Source organism: Branchiostoma floridae, chromosome 13, assembly GCF_000003815.2.
Source record: "Branchiostoma floridae strain S238N-H82 chromosome 13, Bfl_VNyyK, whole genome shotgun sequence".
Lineage (NCBI taxonomy): Eukaryota > Metazoa > Chordata > Leptocardii > Amphioxiformes > Branchiostomatidae > Branchiostoma > Branchiostoma floridae.
Window position 1 is genome coordinate 10,653,517 of NC_049991.1, and position 19,234 is coordinate 10,672,750.

The 19,234-nt window shown below is 39.8% G+C and overlaps 1 protein-coding gene across 1 annotated transcript; it reads left to right on the forward strand.

The window, feature by feature from the left end:
• Window positions 1–31: 31 nt before the first annotated feature.
• Window positions 32–16,435, forward strand: LOC118428806 (transmembrane protein 184B-like). The gene is made up of 8 exons (XM_035839020.1): window positions 32–407; window positions 7,791–7,956; window positions 9,879–9,969; window positions 10,773–10,848; window positions 11,383–11,474; window positions 11,752–11,921; window positions 12,854–13,023; window positions 13,629–16,435. Exons 1-8 carry the CDS (start codon window positions 198–200, stop codon window positions 13,881–13,883), a joined length of 1,230 nt encoding a protein of 409 aa, XP_035694913.1. The 5' UTR covers window positions 32–197; the 3' UTR covers window positions 13,884–16,435.
• The last annotated feature ends 2,799 nt before the right edge of the window (window positions 16,436–19,234 follow it).

Sequence of the window (19,234 nt, forward strand, 5' to 3'; positions counted from 1 at the left end):
CATGACGTATGTCGCAATCTTACTGCGCAGGCGCAATTGACCCCAGGCGCCATTTTGGATTTTATTGGGATTTCCTCCACAGGTAAAGATGTTGAGCTGAGGTGTTCGTACATTTCTGTTCACTATGACGAAATCTGGTATCTGACGACATTTTCTTTAGTTATTTGCAACAAAGCAGACTCTTTTAGTCTGAGAAAATGGTACTGAACGCCACCATGTCGCCGAACAACGCCTCGGGAACTCCTTCGATGGTGAGCGGACTGACAAGCACGGTAGCGACGACACTTGCTGTGGCGAACACCACACACATCCCGCCCAAGTTGAACCCCATCTTCCTGCAGACGAGAGCGGCCCAAGCTGTTTCAGGCGTATTTGTCTGGTTGGCCGTCCTCATAACAGGACACCAGGTTTGTAGGCAAACTCTTTATATTCATAGAAGTATAATTTGAAAGGCCAAGAGTGCCAGATGTTCTGTTACATCTAAACATAACGGCCTTTGTGTAAAATTTGTGTATAAATGAGCAGCTGGCAGACGTTTCTATGGTGTTGTGTGAAAGGTTCCTGAACAAGATCAGCTGCCATGGCTGCAGTCGATGACAAAGTTTCCATATGTTCTGTACGTTTGCCACTTTGTGTTGCCGGACATGGTTTTGGCTGTGTTTATTAGAACACAGTGTGTGAAAGGATATCGTTATTTGTTGAACAGCGTGACTGTTGCTGTTAGTATAAAATTTCGTAGATCTAAGGCAAAGCAAACCTCCACTTGTTTTTCAAGACAAGATGAGAGACCTTTCCCCCAGCCAGTTGGTTTAGCTGTCCATCATGATCAGTGTTGAATGATGTGACATGTCAACACCCTTTGTCAGCTAATCCAATCAGAGCCATTCTAACACCTTTAAATTGATTGTGATTAGATGGTTTGGGGAGATACAAAGTTTTGATTAACCCTTTAATATCCTGATCCTAACAAGGGTCCTCTGTAAACCTGAGAAGCAATTATGCGGCAGTCCGAACTTTGCTTCGGTGATACAGGCAGCAAGAAGCGTAACATTGTGCCACGTAATGAAGTCGTTGGTTCTGTTCTGGAGATGGTTCCCTATCTCTGACATCTCATCCTTACAATTATCTGTTCAGCTGTCAGGATCTCTATAGTTCTACAATTCATCACTGGGTCTACTGGACTGCTGTCCTGTCCCCCCGGATTTCCTCACTATAATGTGTTAAGTCCAGGTGCAAATCTGCATACAGATGGAATTTACAACTATTGGATTGAAACAAATTATTTAGGAACAAATAAATACCCATTTATCAAAAGAAGTCCTCAAAAGTAATTGGACTTAAGAAAAAAACAATGCAGCTCCCTTTTTAAGCACAAGTTTCTTTAGTGTAGTCAAGGAGGTTATATAACCTCCTTGGTGTATAATGGAATGTTGATGCAATTAATTATCCATCCTGAATAAAGATTTGTTGACATGGGATACACGTCACATACTGGTGTCGATGTGGCTTTTCATTGATGTTCCTTTCCAGCCAGGATGTAGACACAAAACCCTGCCAATGTCAACATGTTATTTTTATGACTCATGACTGGGCACAGAGCCTATTGTGTCAATAATCCGGGATCATTTTTTCTATCCAGAAATAGCTTTTGTTTGGGGTTGTCCCCAGCAATGTTGGAACATTGAACTATACTCACACTTCCTGTTCGACACTTATGTCATTTCGTTGTTGGCTCTTTTTTCAGCAGAATATGTTTCCTTGTCATGCAAGGTCTCTGATCATTATCAAAGCCCTTGAAGAATATCATATGTCTAATTATTGTTTATGAAAATGGCTATATTTGATAGGTGACTGGATTTGATTAAAAGTCTCCAATTGAACATGCTTTAACTATACAGTAGTACAATGAATGGTAATCTAAATAGAATTTAGAGTTTGGGTTAGCCAAGTCATCATACAAGTTCCATTACAGCTAATTTCTGTGCAAAGGTGTGGTTAGTTATTAGTGCTGTGTATTGGTTTCACCATGAGATCATCCATCATTTTTTAGAACAGGTGATGTTACTTCCCTGCTGTGACAATGTGTGCATATGTATGTGCATGTGAGACTGTGAGAGAGATAGAGAGAGAGATGTTCTACTGTTTAACTTAGAGTTAGACCCTTCATTAAAGGTGTTCTGCTAATCACCAAGCAGATAGGATCATCCTTGGTGACAGGCAGTATCCATGTACAACATGTAGTACCGACACAATCTCTATTGGCCCAGCAGTCTAGAGATGGTAGCAATGGTAGATTCAAGCTGTCAGTTATAAAGTTCAGAATATTCTGAGGTATTGACTTACACATAAATACCTACTGCTGTTTTCATGAATTAGTTACTAGTAGAGTGAATGTGTTTGAGTGCTAGGGGTGGGTACCTGTACAGAATATTCAGGTACAGGTATGGTCCAGGTCCAGAGGATCAGGTCCAGAACCTAGGATCTAATTATCTGTGAAAACTTGTGAGCAGACGATACTCAAAATAATGGTCCATGTCGCTACAAAGGATTCTGTTTGGTGGAATATCTAACATCCATTGGCATTTTCAAATCTTATCTGAGTCATGTAAACAACACTAACTGCCTCTGTTTTAGACTACAGTTTGACTGCAGAAGCTTGGTAAAATATAACAATCAACTCTCCTCTACTTCACTCTCCTTATTTTCTTGGGCCGGTAAGCCCTAATACATGTGAACACCTGCCGGTATAATCGGTTCATTTTCGAATTGGTCCAACATCTGGTCCACTGATTTTTCAGGTCAGGGTTTTCTGGACCGGTCCAACAAGAAGAAACGATTTTGTACTTGTGCACAGAAGTTGTGAGTTTTATATTGACCGTGTTTACGTACTCTTTCATCAACTTACTTGAATGTACTATTGTTACATTTGATCTGGGTAACAACCTGCAAAACATCTTCCAGTAAAACAGTCTCTTAACAGGTGGTCCATAATCCTCCCTCAAGGCTGAGATGGCCCTGAAGTCGTGGAAAGCCTGGGTACCATACTTTGTAGAAACTGTTGGCTCAATCTTTTCACTGGCTAACCATGCACGGTTACTATGGAGGATGGTTGGAAAAAAGTGATTTGGCAAGTTAAAAAAAAGAGTGCAGGTTGCAATACCGTAAGAAGCACATCAGACTTGTGCAGAAAACCGAGAAAAACATTTAGAGACCAGTCACCTGTCTGTACAAAGCCTGATGTTTATCTCCAAGACATGTACACATGACCAGGAATGAGTGTAGGATATGATATTTTTCAACTGCAAAAAGTACAAGTTGATTGGATGCAGGCCATTGCAGGGTCCTCAGTGATTACATACCAAAATTTTTACTGTATCTTTAGTAGACTTAGTCTCTGATTTGCATAGATTACATCTGAAAAAGCCTAGTTTTGAAATAAAAACATAAACATTCTTCATGTCATTTATCAATTGTTGCTAAGCATTTTTGATGCCCGGCATCCCTGTCCCACCTTTATGATACAGAGAAACCATGGTCTACATGGTCTACACTGTTGTACATGTAAAATGTAGATTTAGACAGTAACAAATTGCTACTGCATCAGTCTGTCTCTTGTTTTACGTGCACATGTGCATGTGGAACTGCAAAGTAAGGAATTTGACCTTGACTTCCAGCAACACATACATTTATCACTGGGCTGGGCCACATCCTTTTATTTATTGGGATTAGTGTGGTTGGATCCAGGGTGAGACGGAGGTGAAATATTTAACACAGAGAAAGGCCTACCATTACTCAAACCCCCTGCAGCATAAGCTGAGGACGTACTGGGAAAGATGGTAGCAAAGCTGTTGGCTAGTAGTAGTACATGTAGTACATGTACTACTATCAAGGATGCAATACATGACAGATTGCCAAGTTTGTAACTCTATACTCGAACACAGTTCTGTTATGTGACCTCTGGTGACTGCTCTTGACACAAATTTATGACGACCTTGTAGTTGTGTCTCCTTTTAGTACAGCAATTTTGACACTTGTGTGTCCTGCCTATGCGTCCTTCAGCATTACCAATAACTTTATCCCAAACAGAAATAGATCATCAAGACTCTTCTTTCCTTTCCAAACCAGTCTTTCCTTCCTGACATTTCTCTCCAGGATATTTTTTGTATATTAATCAATATATATATATATATATATATATATATATATATATATATATATATATATATATATATGGTATAACCAAGGAGGTTTTTATGATAAAACCTCCAGTCCTAGTGTAACAAACATATATAGAATTTGGTCAGTCTCAACCCCTCTGTTTAGTATAGTGTGCGTTGTAACTTGTAAATTAATGTTTACACATCCATTGTGACATTGGTAGTTCCAAGTGTGATTTGCACATTTCTATCAGGATTACCAAGCAATGAAAGTGCCTTGAGAAGCTGTGGTACAATTACAACATGCCTCTAATCATGCTGTCAGTGCCATGATGTCTGGCATGGCTGATGATTGGTAAGACAAACTGCAGAGAAAACCTGCAGTGTGATGCTCACAAGTTGTGACAAGTTGATCCACAAGATTGGCAGTAAAGTAATGGCATATGGAACATGGTAATTCATTTGGTGCGGTTTGATAATGCCTGCAAGGGTAGCTATATGTTTATTTGCCTCTAGGGGATACAGTACAGTTGTTGAGGATGTGCGAATGTAGCTAGCCTACTCATGATAGCAGTTTGTCAGACATTGATAAATCAATGTTAGATGCATATTAAGCCATAAGTAATATCAGTGAGTAAGCATTTCTATTTTTACACCATTTCCGGGTATGCTGACAGGCAAATTAAACTTTAAGTGCTAACTAGTGAATAAGCCTGACATATACACATTGATAACCCTTATATTACAGGTTGGTTATTCATCACTATTACTGCAGAGAAAGCTCTGCAATCAAGGATTTGCGCATGTAGACAGTCTAATCCCAGTTATTCATTAAACTTGTATGCCATACATTTGTCCGTGTGTGATTTGCACAATTTGAACCTTAAGCCCATGTTTAGGAACACAATAGCCAAAATGACACGCATGATTAGCGAATAATGTTATTTCTTTGTGATTGTGGGTATTTGTATAATGTCACGTTATTTGCTTTCTCAACGGTTTGCGCTATTGTACACATTGGCCGTTTACATTAAGAGGTTGGCCATTATGTAGAAAAGAGGCTATTTTTTTCTATCCATACGTCTGAAGATCAATACCTTGCTGCAATGATTGCAGCAGGACTTATAGGCCTTGGCTGCCTGTTATCTGCGGGGACATGATTGCTTGATTTGGCACTATTCCATTTCATTACTGATATTCTTTTCATCAGCTGAGGTTGCCTGCTGCCGCCATTATGTTTTGGTCGTCAGGCCGGATGCGTGGGCATTGATCAAAGCAGAGGAAGGCAATTATGCTGGTAATTCGTGGAACGTAAGAGCGTCATGTCGGCATAAACCACTTATGATCCAGCATTTTATCTAGAATCCTCCACCTTTGCAGTATGCCGGTAATTTGTAAGTCTCAGGATTAGAGTCTGTAAAATTTCACCTGTGGGTTATAATCAAATCACAAGAATTAAAGGCCACCTGCTATACCGTATAACAGGTCTCCTGGTAATATAAGACATATCAGCAAAGATTCCCATCAGATCAGAATGCTTTAGCTAGGCATGTGTTAGGCTGGACTCCCATTTGTAAATCCTATGATTTCAAAACAATCCATTGATTGAGAGTCTGTAAAATTTCACCTGCGTGTTATAAACAAATCACAAGAATAAAGGCCACCTGCTATATATTACAGGCCTCCTGGTAATACATGAATAAGACACATGAGTAGATATTCTCATCAGAATAATTTAGCTAGGTATGTTTTAGGGTTGACTCCCATTTGTAAATCCTATAATTTCAAGACAATCTGTTGGCAACATGTTCTGTCTTTTAGAAATAGCTTTGAATTCTGATCATGATCTCTACCCACACATTTGGCAATTCTGCCCAATTGCAGTTTCTACCCTGACATATGCATGCTATGTAACTGTGACATGTTCATCGCCCTACCAGTTTGTACACACTAAGTGCTGTCTAGTTTGATACTTTCCATTTGATGTAGTAGAGCTAGTATGTTATTACTTCACCACTCGTCCTCATCACATGATGCTAGCACCTGACACAGTATAAAAGTCAGATTCATCATGTTTAATGCTGAGGGATGAGGCATTCATATTCTAGTAATATGGCATTCTTCCAACATAGTCAGGGCAAACCATATAACAGATAGAGCTACCGGTCATACATGTAAATTATGTTTTAGTACATTTTTGTAAAAAGAAAAGAATGTACCATTTTGTTATATATCACACTCTTTGTATGAAATTATGATAATTTATACTATGAAATTCATGGATACAATTTGAGTTACATGTTTGCTTCTATTAAACAATCAGAATAGTTCATTCTGCAGGTGGAAGTTCAAAGTATATCCCCATCTCCTGAGGTCAGGTTTTGGAAGTCAGTGCTAATCTGTATTGTCATGTGTGACTGCCCATGCCTGTTCCAAGTCAGGAAACCTACCGATTGATCTTTCAGAAAATCAACGGTTCTGTCCTCGGTAAAAGTCAACTGTAATGGGGAAAATGTCCAATGAAAAAGGATTGGTCGATCTTTTATACACTGAAATGAGCCGTGACCATCAATAATATACAGTTCAGCGGGACATGGAAGCGTAATATCAATACAAACTCCTTAATCCTTATACTGTAACGTACACAGAAATTTCTCTTATACGTATTGTGCTGTCTTTGTTCAACCTCACACAGCCAGAAAGTACAATGCATAACAGAAAACTGTTCTGATGAAAAGCATGTATTGCCTCTGTCAGTCAATCAAAAGTAAGCATCCATGCAAACTTCACGAAGAGCAACTAACATGCTGAAATTGTAATCTTGTAAAGCAGATAGAAATGGGGATAAAAAATAAGTTGTTGTTAGAGCTAACAAGTAGATTGGTATTGACCACGCAGGCCATGTGGGAATGGAAAGCGATGGTGAAATTGGTTATGTGGGTAATTGTCCTGAAAGATATTGGGACAGTGGCAGCGCACGCTTGATGGCCTGTGTTATTCTGGGCTGCCCATCTGACCATGTCCAACTGAAGATCAATGTCCTGCTGCATCCAGTCATGGAATAACATTTGCTGCTCTGACAGTCTTTTATTCTATACAGTAATCACAACTACAGAGAAGAATGATTTAAAGTAGGGAGACATTACATTAAGTTACAATACTGACATGACCAACATCCAAATATCCAAATTAAAATTGTTATTTCCTTCCATAAAGGAATTGTCATGATAAATCATGACAATGTTTGCTGCTATCATTTTTTTCCCTATTAAGATTGACAGGCTTTTGTGCCTATGAATTTTTATGAAATAGCAACTCAGATGAAAGTTTTATTAGTCACTATCTGACTGATGTGTCTAACCTTGGACAAATATCAGGTAGAGGTCATCTGAGGTTACCTGATTGACAGATCAATGTGTCTCTGTCTGGTGGTTTTGTCGTAAGAGGCAATCTTCCTTTTTCCATATACGATATGTTCTATGTGTAGAATAGTAATATGGCAAGGGTATTTTGTCCCATCCACTACATTTTGAGTTATAATGATTTGTATCCATACATTGTTTTTCTCAAACTGTCCAATATTATTGCTCGTGTAATGATTTTGTAGACTCATCACTTGCATTGCCCCCCCAGGTCTACTGCCACCTCCGTTATTACAACAACCCCACAGAGCAGAAATGGATCGTGCGTATATTATTCATCGTTCCCATCTACGCCTTCGACTCCTGGCTGAGTTTGCTATTCTTCAACCAAGACAGTTACTACGTCTACTTTGACAGCGTCAGAGATTGTTATGAGGGTGAGTAACATTCTTTTTGTGCAGGAAAAGTTGGCAAAGTTGTGCTGCAAGTAAACAGTACCATTTTGTATGGCATTTCCCCACCAATGGCCATCAGTATTGGCTACATTTCATTATCATATTATACTGGCATAATTAACTTGAACAAGACAGCGAGAAATATCCTTTGATTTTCTTAGTGCTCAGGCGTACATCCTAAGTACATTGACTGTAAGAGCAATTACATCAATATTTGTACTGGTACTTGCAATGTGACAGCTTTGGGAGATCAAAGATGTGTCTGATGATGGATTTTGTCCAATATTACCAAGAATATTTTTAGAAACCTTTGAACATCTTTGTCCATCTAAATGGATTGATTTTTGGAACGCTCAGTCGAATGTTGCAGATAGTTGATGAAAAAGCATCCACAACCCTACTGCATTTCTATATGGCTCACAGACTGAGAATGAGTATATCATTATATATGGTCCATCATATCTTATGTCTTGATACTTGGTACAAGAAGGGGTCACCTTCTCATCTATTCTTGTATTTGTCCTATACAGTACTAGGTCCGTATCCACACACGGCATACATGATACAATTAATATTCTTGTAGGTTGGAGTGTATCTGCAGTATAACCTGGTTTTGTAGCTTGTACAGGAAATTGTCTGGCTCCCACAGGAACATGCACATTAAGTTTGGCTGGAAGTCTGGCAGTCACAATCTATGATTGATTCTTTACAGAATAAAGACAAGAGTCTTTGCATAAAAATCAGCCACTGTGCTCCTAAGGTGTACTCTTATGGATGGTCTAATGGATGTATTTTCCTAAGTTGTACTCTTGCATGTATTTTACACAGATACTGTAAATGCAGAAACTTTCGCGGTGGTTTAATCTAAACGGTTTTCGCGGTGGCTGGTTCACTGCAAACTTCAAAAACGCCGCAAACATTTTTCCATGGTAGTAAGAGACTACAGTGCATGGTGCTACGGCGAACTTAAAACCACCGCGAAACGTCCTTTTTCCTGCTACGGCGAAATTAAATCCCCCGAACTTAAATGCATTTACAGTAATGGCCTCCTTTGCCCAGGAGCATGATTACGACTTGCTTGTATCCTGTGCTGTACTATTGGTTAAAAAAACTCTGTCTTAAGCTGCTTTATAAAGATTCAGTACCAATGTTTGACATCAGTATTTTCCTGGTTTTCTATCAGCAGTTGACCATGTTTCAATACTTGTTGGAAAGAATGCTGGTTCAGCTGTCCAATCCCACCCTCATCTTGTGTAGAGTTTACTGAAGGACCTATTTGTGACTAGGATATGCTAGAGTGGTTTTGAGTTTGTGCCTTGGATATATGATGGTACAGTCTTGAGGAATGGGACAGGCACAGGTTCATGGTCAGGGAGAGAAATCAACTTGCTAGGATTAAAATGTTAAACCTCATCCCGTCCACTAGACTCCACAGAACCAATTGGCCCTGGTTCCGTGGAGGTCGTGCCGGAAGCTCCTACACTTGAGCGCTCTATTGATTGTGCAAGTGAGGCTAACATGGAAGAATAAAACCTTCCTGCAGATGTACTAGTATGTGTGAACATGTCCGCTCAAGACCTTTCAAGACAAAAAGATTGATGGACCAATTTACTGTAGGGTTGCTTTGCATACATATCTGAAGGAACGGTTTTCAAACTTCCAAGTCACTCTTAGTCTATAAATTTTTACATAAACCATGTTCTAACACCTTTAGATATTCATGATATGTTCAATCTTTTCCAGATTTATCACTTCACAGGTAACCAATGCAGTACTTTGTGCCATTTCACACCTTCCAGTACCAAGGGAAAATTAAAAAAAACATGCAGTGCGCACTCTCAAAATGTATGGAGGTCCCTTTTGGAGACATAGGCTATAACTATAACTCTTTTTGTTTCCCCCAGCTTTTGTGATCTACAACTTCCTCAGCCTGTGTTACGAGTACCTGGGAGGGGAAAGCCAGATCATGTCAGAGATACGGGGCAAGCCTATAGAGTAAGTACACTCAGGGATGAATAAGCAGTTTGTCAGGCTGTGTTTCCATTAACCTGGCAGTCTGAGCTGTGCATTTTGTTCTGTCAAGATATGAGACAGTGTTGGTCATCTTATGTATGTGGCAAGAGCACTTGTGGTGTTGAAATTGTACCATGTTGTAGATCCGAAATGTCTGCATCATCATGAGAAATGGCACAGTAGGGTGAAAGTATGTTATTCTGATAGCAAGGTGTTCAACGTTGACCATTGTAAATATGTGCATCAAAGCTGTCTGTACATATGTAAATACTTTACGTTTTGTGACCGCATCTGAACTGTGAGCAGCGACACCTGTCCTGCAGTACAATGTGAACCAGTCAGAATTGCCCTGAAGAACAATCTGCCAGTTTTCTGCTTCTAACGACAAATTTAATTGGATGGAGAGTCTTTGAATATTAAATTTTTGCAATAAGGCTGCACCCGACTTTCAGAAAGGAGTTAAAATGCAGTTTGTATGTGTCACTAGATACTACACTTGAGTACAATAGTCTGAATAAAGTACAGGTACCTAAATATTATTAAGGGTGGTTTCAAAAGTCATCGCCTCTTGGAAGAGGCCAGAGAAACGGCAAGACATGCATAATTTGCATTAGAATGTATACCTAGGAAGCAAGTATTTAGTGTCCTTGGATCATGTTTTGAAGATAAGATATATGTATGGTGCAAATCATATAGACTAGTGTAGTTTGAGACCAGTCTCAATACAAAATTGTATGTCTGAACCCTGGTATCCACATCTCACATATCCCCTAATGCTCCCTCAGGTCCAGTTTTTTCTACTGCACATGTTGCCTGGCAGGCAGACAGTACACCATCGGCTTCCTGCGATTCTGTAAACAGGTGAGAACGTAACCATGGAAACACTTCAGGGGAGCTTGGAGCAACATTTAACAAGTCACTTCATGATATCATTTGTTTTTTTTTTTTATACCTTGAAATTGGTCTGTCCCTACCACAACTTCTGCCTAACTAGTTCACAAAGTATTTTAAATGGGATGACACTTAACCCCAACATTGCAAAAGAACATGCTAAATTGGCAGTATCTCATGATGTTATATATTTCTCTGACATCATTCATATACATGTACATGTTTGAAAAGAAAGGAAACAGTATTCATTTCAATTTGCAAAACATGTAAACCATCATATATGACCAGTCACTTCTAAAATAAAGCCATAAAAACTTGTGATTGCACATCTGTTGACTAATGCTTGAAAAGAAAGGAACCAGTATTCACTTGAATTTACAAAACCCATTTAACTTCACTATTGTATGTGACCAGTCACCTCTAAAATAAAGCCATAGAAACTTGTGATTAATCTGTAGTGTTGCTAGACTAATGTTTGTCCATCCCACATGTGTACATCCACAGGCCACCCTGCAGTTCTGTATTGTGAAGCCAGTCATGGCCATCCTCACCATTGTCCTACAGTCAGTCGGCCTCTACCAGGACGGAAACTTCTCGTAAGTTCAACACAAATCACAACAGCTGCCATTGTAACAATGTTTGCACATCCAAGTTGCACTGTGTTGAGTTGTGTCGTGTTGTGTCATAGCAATGTTGAAAGTCTAAAAATCCTCAACTCCATTGTGTATTAAGTTTCATAGGGAACTTGTGTCATGAAATCATCATAATGACATTGATAACTTTAAGAAAATGTTATGATGTAAAAAATGTGATTATTGGATTTTGAAAAAGAACAATATGATATAATAATAATTATCGTTTTTTTCTTTTCAGGCCGACGCTTGGGTACCTGTACATCACCATCATCTACAACATCTCCATCAGCCTGGCGCTGTACGCACTGTTCCTGTTCTACTTCGCCACCAAGGACCTGCTGGCCATGTACGACCCACTGCTCAAGTTCTTCACCATCAAGGCTGTCATCTTCCTCTCCTTCTGGCAATGTAAGTTACTGTTGGCTGGGGCATGGTGCTAACTTGACCACAAAGGAGTGTGGTATTGTTAGTGGCTTGTCTTTCTAATGGCAGTGCTAATTCTGTAAACTCTTTAAGAGACTGCTTTTCATCTGCAGATGTATAGCCTGCTACGTCTTGTTGTTGTTTTTTGTCTGTGCAAGTTGTCTAAGACACGAAGTGCTAATATCTGTACAGTTAGGCAATCTTGTGAACATTACAGAGAGTGATGTCTCTAATGTTTGTTGTCGCCTAACTGTGCATGGCACTTCTAACATACAGTATTGAGGAAGTCTGTTCTAATAATAGTAAGGCATAATAGTAAGGGATGTAACCAGGGAAGCAATATCAAAAGGATGTTGCATGTTTTCAGTTTATATTTTACAGGAAACTAGACCTTTATTTTGTTTAAACATATGTACTGGCAACTGGATGTTTTCATACTCTTTGTAGAGAATTTGTTGATAATTGTTCATGCTGCAATTTCTAAGTACATGTACCAGTCAGTTTTTTTGTCCTAATTAAAGATTCTGATCTTGTAATGCAGCCAATTGATACATGAAGACCCCCAAAGGAGCACTGCTACTCATACTTGAAATAGAATAAAGGACTTAGATTATGGTCCTGCACTAGTTCACTACATGTGTCTGTATTTTGTACTGTAAATATATTTAAGTTTGCTGGGATTTAATTTCGCGGTAGCGGGAAAAAGGACTTTTCGTGGTGGTTTTAATTTTGCGGTAACACCATACACTGCAGACTAATACCATAATAGAAAAATGTTTGCGGTGGATTTAAGTTCGCGGTGAAATGGTCACCGTGAAAATCGCGAACATTAATCCACCGTGAACATTTCTGCATTTACAGTAGTCCTGATAGATCAATTTACCATTTGACATTGATGAGTATGTTTCCTTGTACAGCTGTCCTGCTGGCCATCTTTGAGACAGTGGACATCATCAGCCCCATCTACTCGGAGAACGGGAAGGAGCGCATCGGGACCGGCACCGTGGCCGCAGGGTGGCAGAACTTCTTCATCTGCATCGAGATGTTCTTTGCGGCCATCGCGCTCCGCTATGCCTTCCCTCACAACGTTAGTACTCTGCTTCAGGATGTGAAATAGTGTTTGCTTTCTTTGTGGGATATCAGTGATCAATCCATTTATCTCATCTGTTCCTCACACAGTGTTTATTCCAATGCAAATCTATGACAAAGTTAACAGTAGATCTGTTGTGGTTGGTGAAAGTTGATATCCAGGATGTGAAGTCAGTGAAACAGCATGTGATCTTCTGTCCCTGGTGATTCAGAAAGCATTATATTCTTTGGTCACTGCTGTTATGTTGTGGATTATTATTATGCTTGTGTAACAAATTTCTATTCACAACCACATATCAACAAGAGCCAACATTTCTGTGACCTTCCTCATGGCAATGCTGCGACAGTGACACCTAACTGCTGTGTGAAGTAGAACCAGTCATTATTGCCCTGAGGAAGGTGCCAAAAGTTTACTTGTAAATGAGTGTCTTGTAAACAATTGGTTGTAAATATGAAAACTTTGTTATATAGGCATTTACCAGAGTGATAACATTATTCATAGATCATTCCAAGACCTTTAATGTTTCTAGATTTCTCTTCAGAATGTCTTAAATTCTAGTCAAACTGACATGTGTACACTACAAACCAACATGTATCCTGCAGGTGTACACAGATGACCAACACGACATGGAGCGCCGGGAGCCCATGAAGAGTATCTCCAGCAGTCTGCGCGACACCATGAACCCCAACGACGTGATCCAGGACACCGTGCACAACTTCTCCCCGGCCTACCAGCAGTACACGCAGCAGAGCACCTCCGACAAGGAACTGGACAAGCCTCGCAACGGCGGCCACTTCGGACGCTCCTCGGCCACCAACGAGAAGACAATGCTGCTCAGCTCCGACGACGAGTTGTAAACTGGTGGCTGAGTGACCCCGCAATGCCTTCCCCGTTGTATCTTGATAAGGTGGTGTTCATGTGTGACAAACACAGTACTGCAGTCGGGATGTTGTACGATTCTTTTAGGAGGTACTTTTCATGGGCCAAAATGGAAATTTCCAGCCTACATGTAATTCTGCTAGTTTGATTACTCCCGTGTTGTAAAGGAGATGTTGATATTTGAAACATGGGTAAAGGTGGCTGTAAGTGAAACATCATAGCTACAGGTAACATCATTAGGAAGTAAGAACAAAGATGATTTTCATACATGTCAATATATATACAATATATGCTATCACTGTTTAGAAAAGTTTGTATTCTTTATAGAAGAAAATTTTGTTGCAGAAAAAATTATGGTCCAATTTAAGATGCTTTCTTGGTGACATTAGATTAGACATTAAATCAGAGGCTCAATGAATATTGCAGTAATGTATGAAACCCACCTGTTTATCAGATTGACACTTTAAGGGTTCACCTTCCCCATGCTAAGGTAGCCTTTTATCTACATGTTTGTACTGGTCAAGGGATAAGGGGACAGTGACAAGGCGAAGTACCACACAGAATGTGTGGGATGTGTTATGCTCATGTTTACTTAGAGATAGTCTCACATACTCTCATCTCTTTTCCAAAATCATTTTCTTTTAGGATCTTGTGTCTCAAGCAAAAGTTGTAACATTGTCAAATCATTTGACAAACATTAGTAAGTTCATTCTCTTGCTAACATTAAGAAGATGGGTAGTAATAAGGAGATTAAAATTTTAAAGAAAAAAATATGTGAAATTCTGCAGTGCTAGAACATACTCAAGCAGATCGTTAACATTGTTTTTTATCATAGGGTATGTCATAGATTTGTGTCATATAAGTATAAAGTCTTGGAAATTAGATCACGTTTGATAATGGCCAGTGGGAATGTGCTATGTCCCTTGGTGCAGGGGTGTGCCACATGTACAGAAGTATGTGCAGCTATGTTTGGTCTTATGTGCTTGGAAGTAATTACGAAGGTTTAGTAGGATTTTAGTGGGATCAATTTGCTTGATGTGTGTGTTGCTGCTGTTATTTTAAATCATATCTGTTAATAAAGGGATCTTGTTAAGTAAGTCGTAGCCTCATAAACTCAGCCAAAGTAACATTGGCAGTTAATCTGCTTATTGTGAAGTACTGAGTGCAGTTAACTTTAAACTGCAGGACCACAACTAACATTCCTTAACTTCCTTTACCTCAACCTTGCACTAAATCAGTGGAAATATATTGCTGCAGGACAATGGTCAAATAATTTGTTTGAAAGTAGTGTAGTAGCCTAATAGAATTTTGCATGTAATGTCTGCTTGATCATTTCATTATGTACCACATATAGTAGGTATATTTGCTCTAGAGACTACTGTGGAAAAATGCATAGCAGCATTTTGGAAGTCAGGAAATATACAAGTGCATGTCAAGTCAACCAAGTCATGTTCATTAATTTGTAACATGTTGTAATGGATCACTAGTACTGAGGCTCTTCTGTGCTAGTATCAGACTTGGTTGTACTTTTTACTGTATTTTTTTCTTGGAGTGAAAATCTAACCTCAGAAATGAACTGAATGATTTAGAACTGACTGCTGAAATGTTCTGCCACTAGTGTCATGTGCCTAGGCATTACAATGTATTTTCAAGCAAAGTGACATTAGTGATTGAGAAATACATGCCTGTCTCTTGATATGGCATCAGTGTAGCAAGGCCGAAATGATGTTATGTTGGCTGACATAAAACTGTACCATATAAGGACACTATTCTTACACGTGTAGTGAGTACACTACTGTGTGCTATCTCCTTTCGATAAACATATCCCTGATCCCCCACTGTACTTAACATATGCAGTGTAGAATGTAAACTTGTACATAGTTAGCTGTTGCACTTTTTGTAGACTGTATTTTCTCCCCTGTATAGATGTAAGCAGCTGTTGGAGCTCTCCTATCTCTTACAAAGACCAACTTTTACATTATAACCAATGGCTCTGGTGTACCAAGTCCTTACTGATGTATGAACCAAACATTAACACAAGATGATGTGCTGTATACAGACCTGATGATCTGATTCAGTCCCACCGAGTTATGTGTCAATGTTATAACCTTGACTGGCATCAAGCCTTTGCTATTGTATCAGTGCTGAGGACTGGACTCTAGTGATATAAACTGTTTTGTTTGTAGGGTACTTGTTAGTGTAATTGTCACTGTGCTTGGGTACCTGATTATTATACTGTGATGTAAGAGATATATGTGGATTGCATTGATTTATGTACAGTGATTACGATTGCAACCAAATTCCTTATTTATATGGTAATTTGTACTGTTTTGTATTGATGGTATTTTGTTGTATACATGTTAAGTGGTTAGAATGAGTCCAAAAAGATATGCGATTGCTATACTGTCAGGGTTATTTTTATCTTCTGGAAGATCCTAAAGGTCTTTTGGGAGAGAAGAAATGGGAAGTTGATAAGTAGATATTATCCAACAGAACTTCAGAAAGAATTAAATGTGAAAAAAATTCCAAACGAGTTGATAATTGTGTCCAAACACTAGCGTGTACATTACTAGTGATTAGTGTTTTGTAGACCCCTAATACAGATGGACCGATAGACCTTGAAATGAAAGATTTTCGACAAAAGCACCCAGATTAATAAACTTCTTGTCATCCTATAGTCTTCCGATAGGGGGCACTGCATACACGGTGGCCACACAGCTTCCAACCACCAAGTGGTCTAGTTGTGGTGTTCAGGTGATGGATGATCACCAAGCAGAGGTAGGCGGCAAGATGGTAACTTTTCAACTGCCTCATGTTTTAAAATATGTGTGACAATCGATCGCGCGAAGGCAGCCAGGCGCCTAACATGTATTTCTGACCTAAATGCAACACATTGCATCCTGTTTCCTTGTACTTGTAATGTTCAGACTTTATATGACCGACTTTATCTGCATGGTGATGACCAGCTATCCCTTACACTATACCTGGTCTATTAGATATACACCTCAATCGAAAACTCGTGCTTCGTAACCCCCGGCATGATAAGACATCATGGCGCCCACGTTATGTTCGCATCTAACTATTGTAGCCGGATCTAATATACACGTAAATGGCACTTCGCTTAGTTAGGCCAAGTTATTTTTGTCGTCAGTAGAGTTGATCATACCGTTGAACGTGGCGGTACGTTGCTTTTCCCTCATGACGCCTGCAGGTTTTGAAATGATATAATGCACGCTCTTCGATTCGTTCTAGTTCAATACGTGACATGATAATTCAGACGTTAAAGTCATTACCTCTTATCATTCTCCTATGCAAAGGCGAAACAGAGTCGTCAGAGGGACTCCATCTACAGTCAGCAATAAATGACTGACGGTACTCTGCTATAGGAGAATGCCTCTTATCAGCGGTGGAAATGTCACTAATCAAGTGAGCTCCAACTACGACGGGAGTCGTCGTTATTTCTGACTGTGAGAAACATTTCTGGTAACTATTGAAACTGTAAACGTTGTTAACCAAACGTTTTGTGTGGCCAATTAAGTATGTTGCAACGCACAGAGACTTTCTAAAATGCGTCAAATTACATGTATCTTCCTATGAGCCCTTTCACAAATGAAATAAATTTCTGGTGTGTGTTCAGACAAATCTATTCCATAACGCCCAAGACAACCTTTCCTCTTTTGGAGACGCACTTTTCCGTAACCATTTATTGGTAGAAAGTTAGGTGTGCATGAATGTCACATGGTCATGTACGTTACAAATGTACACAGTCTGCATGACGCTACGCCTAATCCAGACATGGTGATAATGGAACAACGCCAGCAATTCTTCCGTCTGGGTGAACCCGGGAATCTCCCTGGGGTGGCCAAACAAATGGATCAACTGAAAAATGTGTTTCTGTGCAGACGTGAAGAAACTACAGCACCTAGCGCGATGCCCCTGGAGCTATTGAAGGCAGGATTTCGATAAAATTGTATTCCGCTTTCATCATAAAGGCGCAAACACAATTTTATCGACGTGAATGGCTTGCTTCCTTTACTGGGGCTTTCTAATTTCTGAAAACAAAACGGTCCTTCTTGCGAAATAATTACTAAGTCTTCTCGCCGGCGTTCCAGCCTTCTGCAGACGCTAGCTATACATAGATCACTGTTATAGCTGATTGTAATCTCTTCATTACTGCTTGACGTACGCTGGCTAATATGAAGGCTATGGTTTGAGCTGGGTTTACTGATTGGCTCTTGTGACTGATAACAACATCTTTCAATACTGGAACGAAAAGCAACTAAGATCTCAAGAGAAGATGTCTATACTAACGTTCTGCTCTGTATAACATGTAAAGTTAACGGTACATATTCATGATAACCCTCTGATACTCACCCACCGACTGACGTGGGTTTACGTTCGTACATCGTAGGGACGTCTTTCTCTGACTTTCTGTGACTTTGAGACGCTTCTTTACATTTAAGGTTGAAAAAATATGCTTTCCCTCTGCAGCCGAAAGAACGTGCAAATTTTCACAATTTCCGTACGTTTGAAAGCACATACATGTATCCCTGCCGAGTGGATGGAAAGGCAAATTTGACTGTGGTCTTGTCCTTGGTGCTGATCACTATCCACTCAGAGTTATATTCATGATTATAACAAACTTAGCTTTTTGCCTCGCTCCTCGACTATCTTTTTCGTGAATCCATTCACGTAGCTCTTACCGGATGAATTTGCTGCATTCGCTTAATTGTTTTTGTTAGCAGTACATGTGATTGTCTTTGTCCCCGCACATTGCAATCTTTGCTTGCCCGCAACTATTGCTTACACAATGTAATCATCGCCACAACTTATTCTCTACCAGATTGACTACGCTGGCTATTACAGGGAGAAGAATCTGCCAGGAGAGTCTTGCTACCAGAGGAGTTGGCCGGTCGCACCGGAGGGGAAAATGAACCTTGCGTGGACTGACTCCCCTGGTAAATTTTTTGAGAATTCTACGATCTCCGCACACCCGTAGGAAGGCCTGGTGGAGGCTACCCACAACCCATTACCACAAGAACTCCCTCTGGTGAAGTACATTTGTCAATGATTTGAAGCGTGGCAACATTTACATTCAGGTGACCTTCTGGTTGTCCATGATGGATCATGATGTGCCCCTGATTAAGCTCCAAGGGACACAACCCAGTAATCTGGACTTAGTTTAATCCATCAAAAAAGGAGGACTGTATGAGGATAATGAGGTATTTACCCGTGAGGTGCTTCAGGGACATTTAGCGGAGGCGATTAGGGAAGAGAAAAGTCTCGAGTTGTCTGCCCAAGTTTCTCTGTGCTTCCCATGACACATCGA

Bases quoted from the DNA above. Each gene is read 5' to 3' on its own strand.
- LOC118428806 (XM_035839020.1), top strand. From the start codon at position 198: ATGGTACTGAACGCCACCATGTCGCCGAACAACGCCTCGGGAACTCCT. The intron at 408-7,790 runs GTTTGTAGGCAA...TTGCCCCCCCAG, and splicing joins TCCTCATAACAGGACACCAG to GTCTACTGCCACCTCCGTTA. The intron at 11,922-12,853 runs GTAAGTTACTGT...TTCCTTGTACAG, and splicing joins CTTCCTCTCCTTCTGGCAAT to CTGTCCTGCTGGCCATCTTT.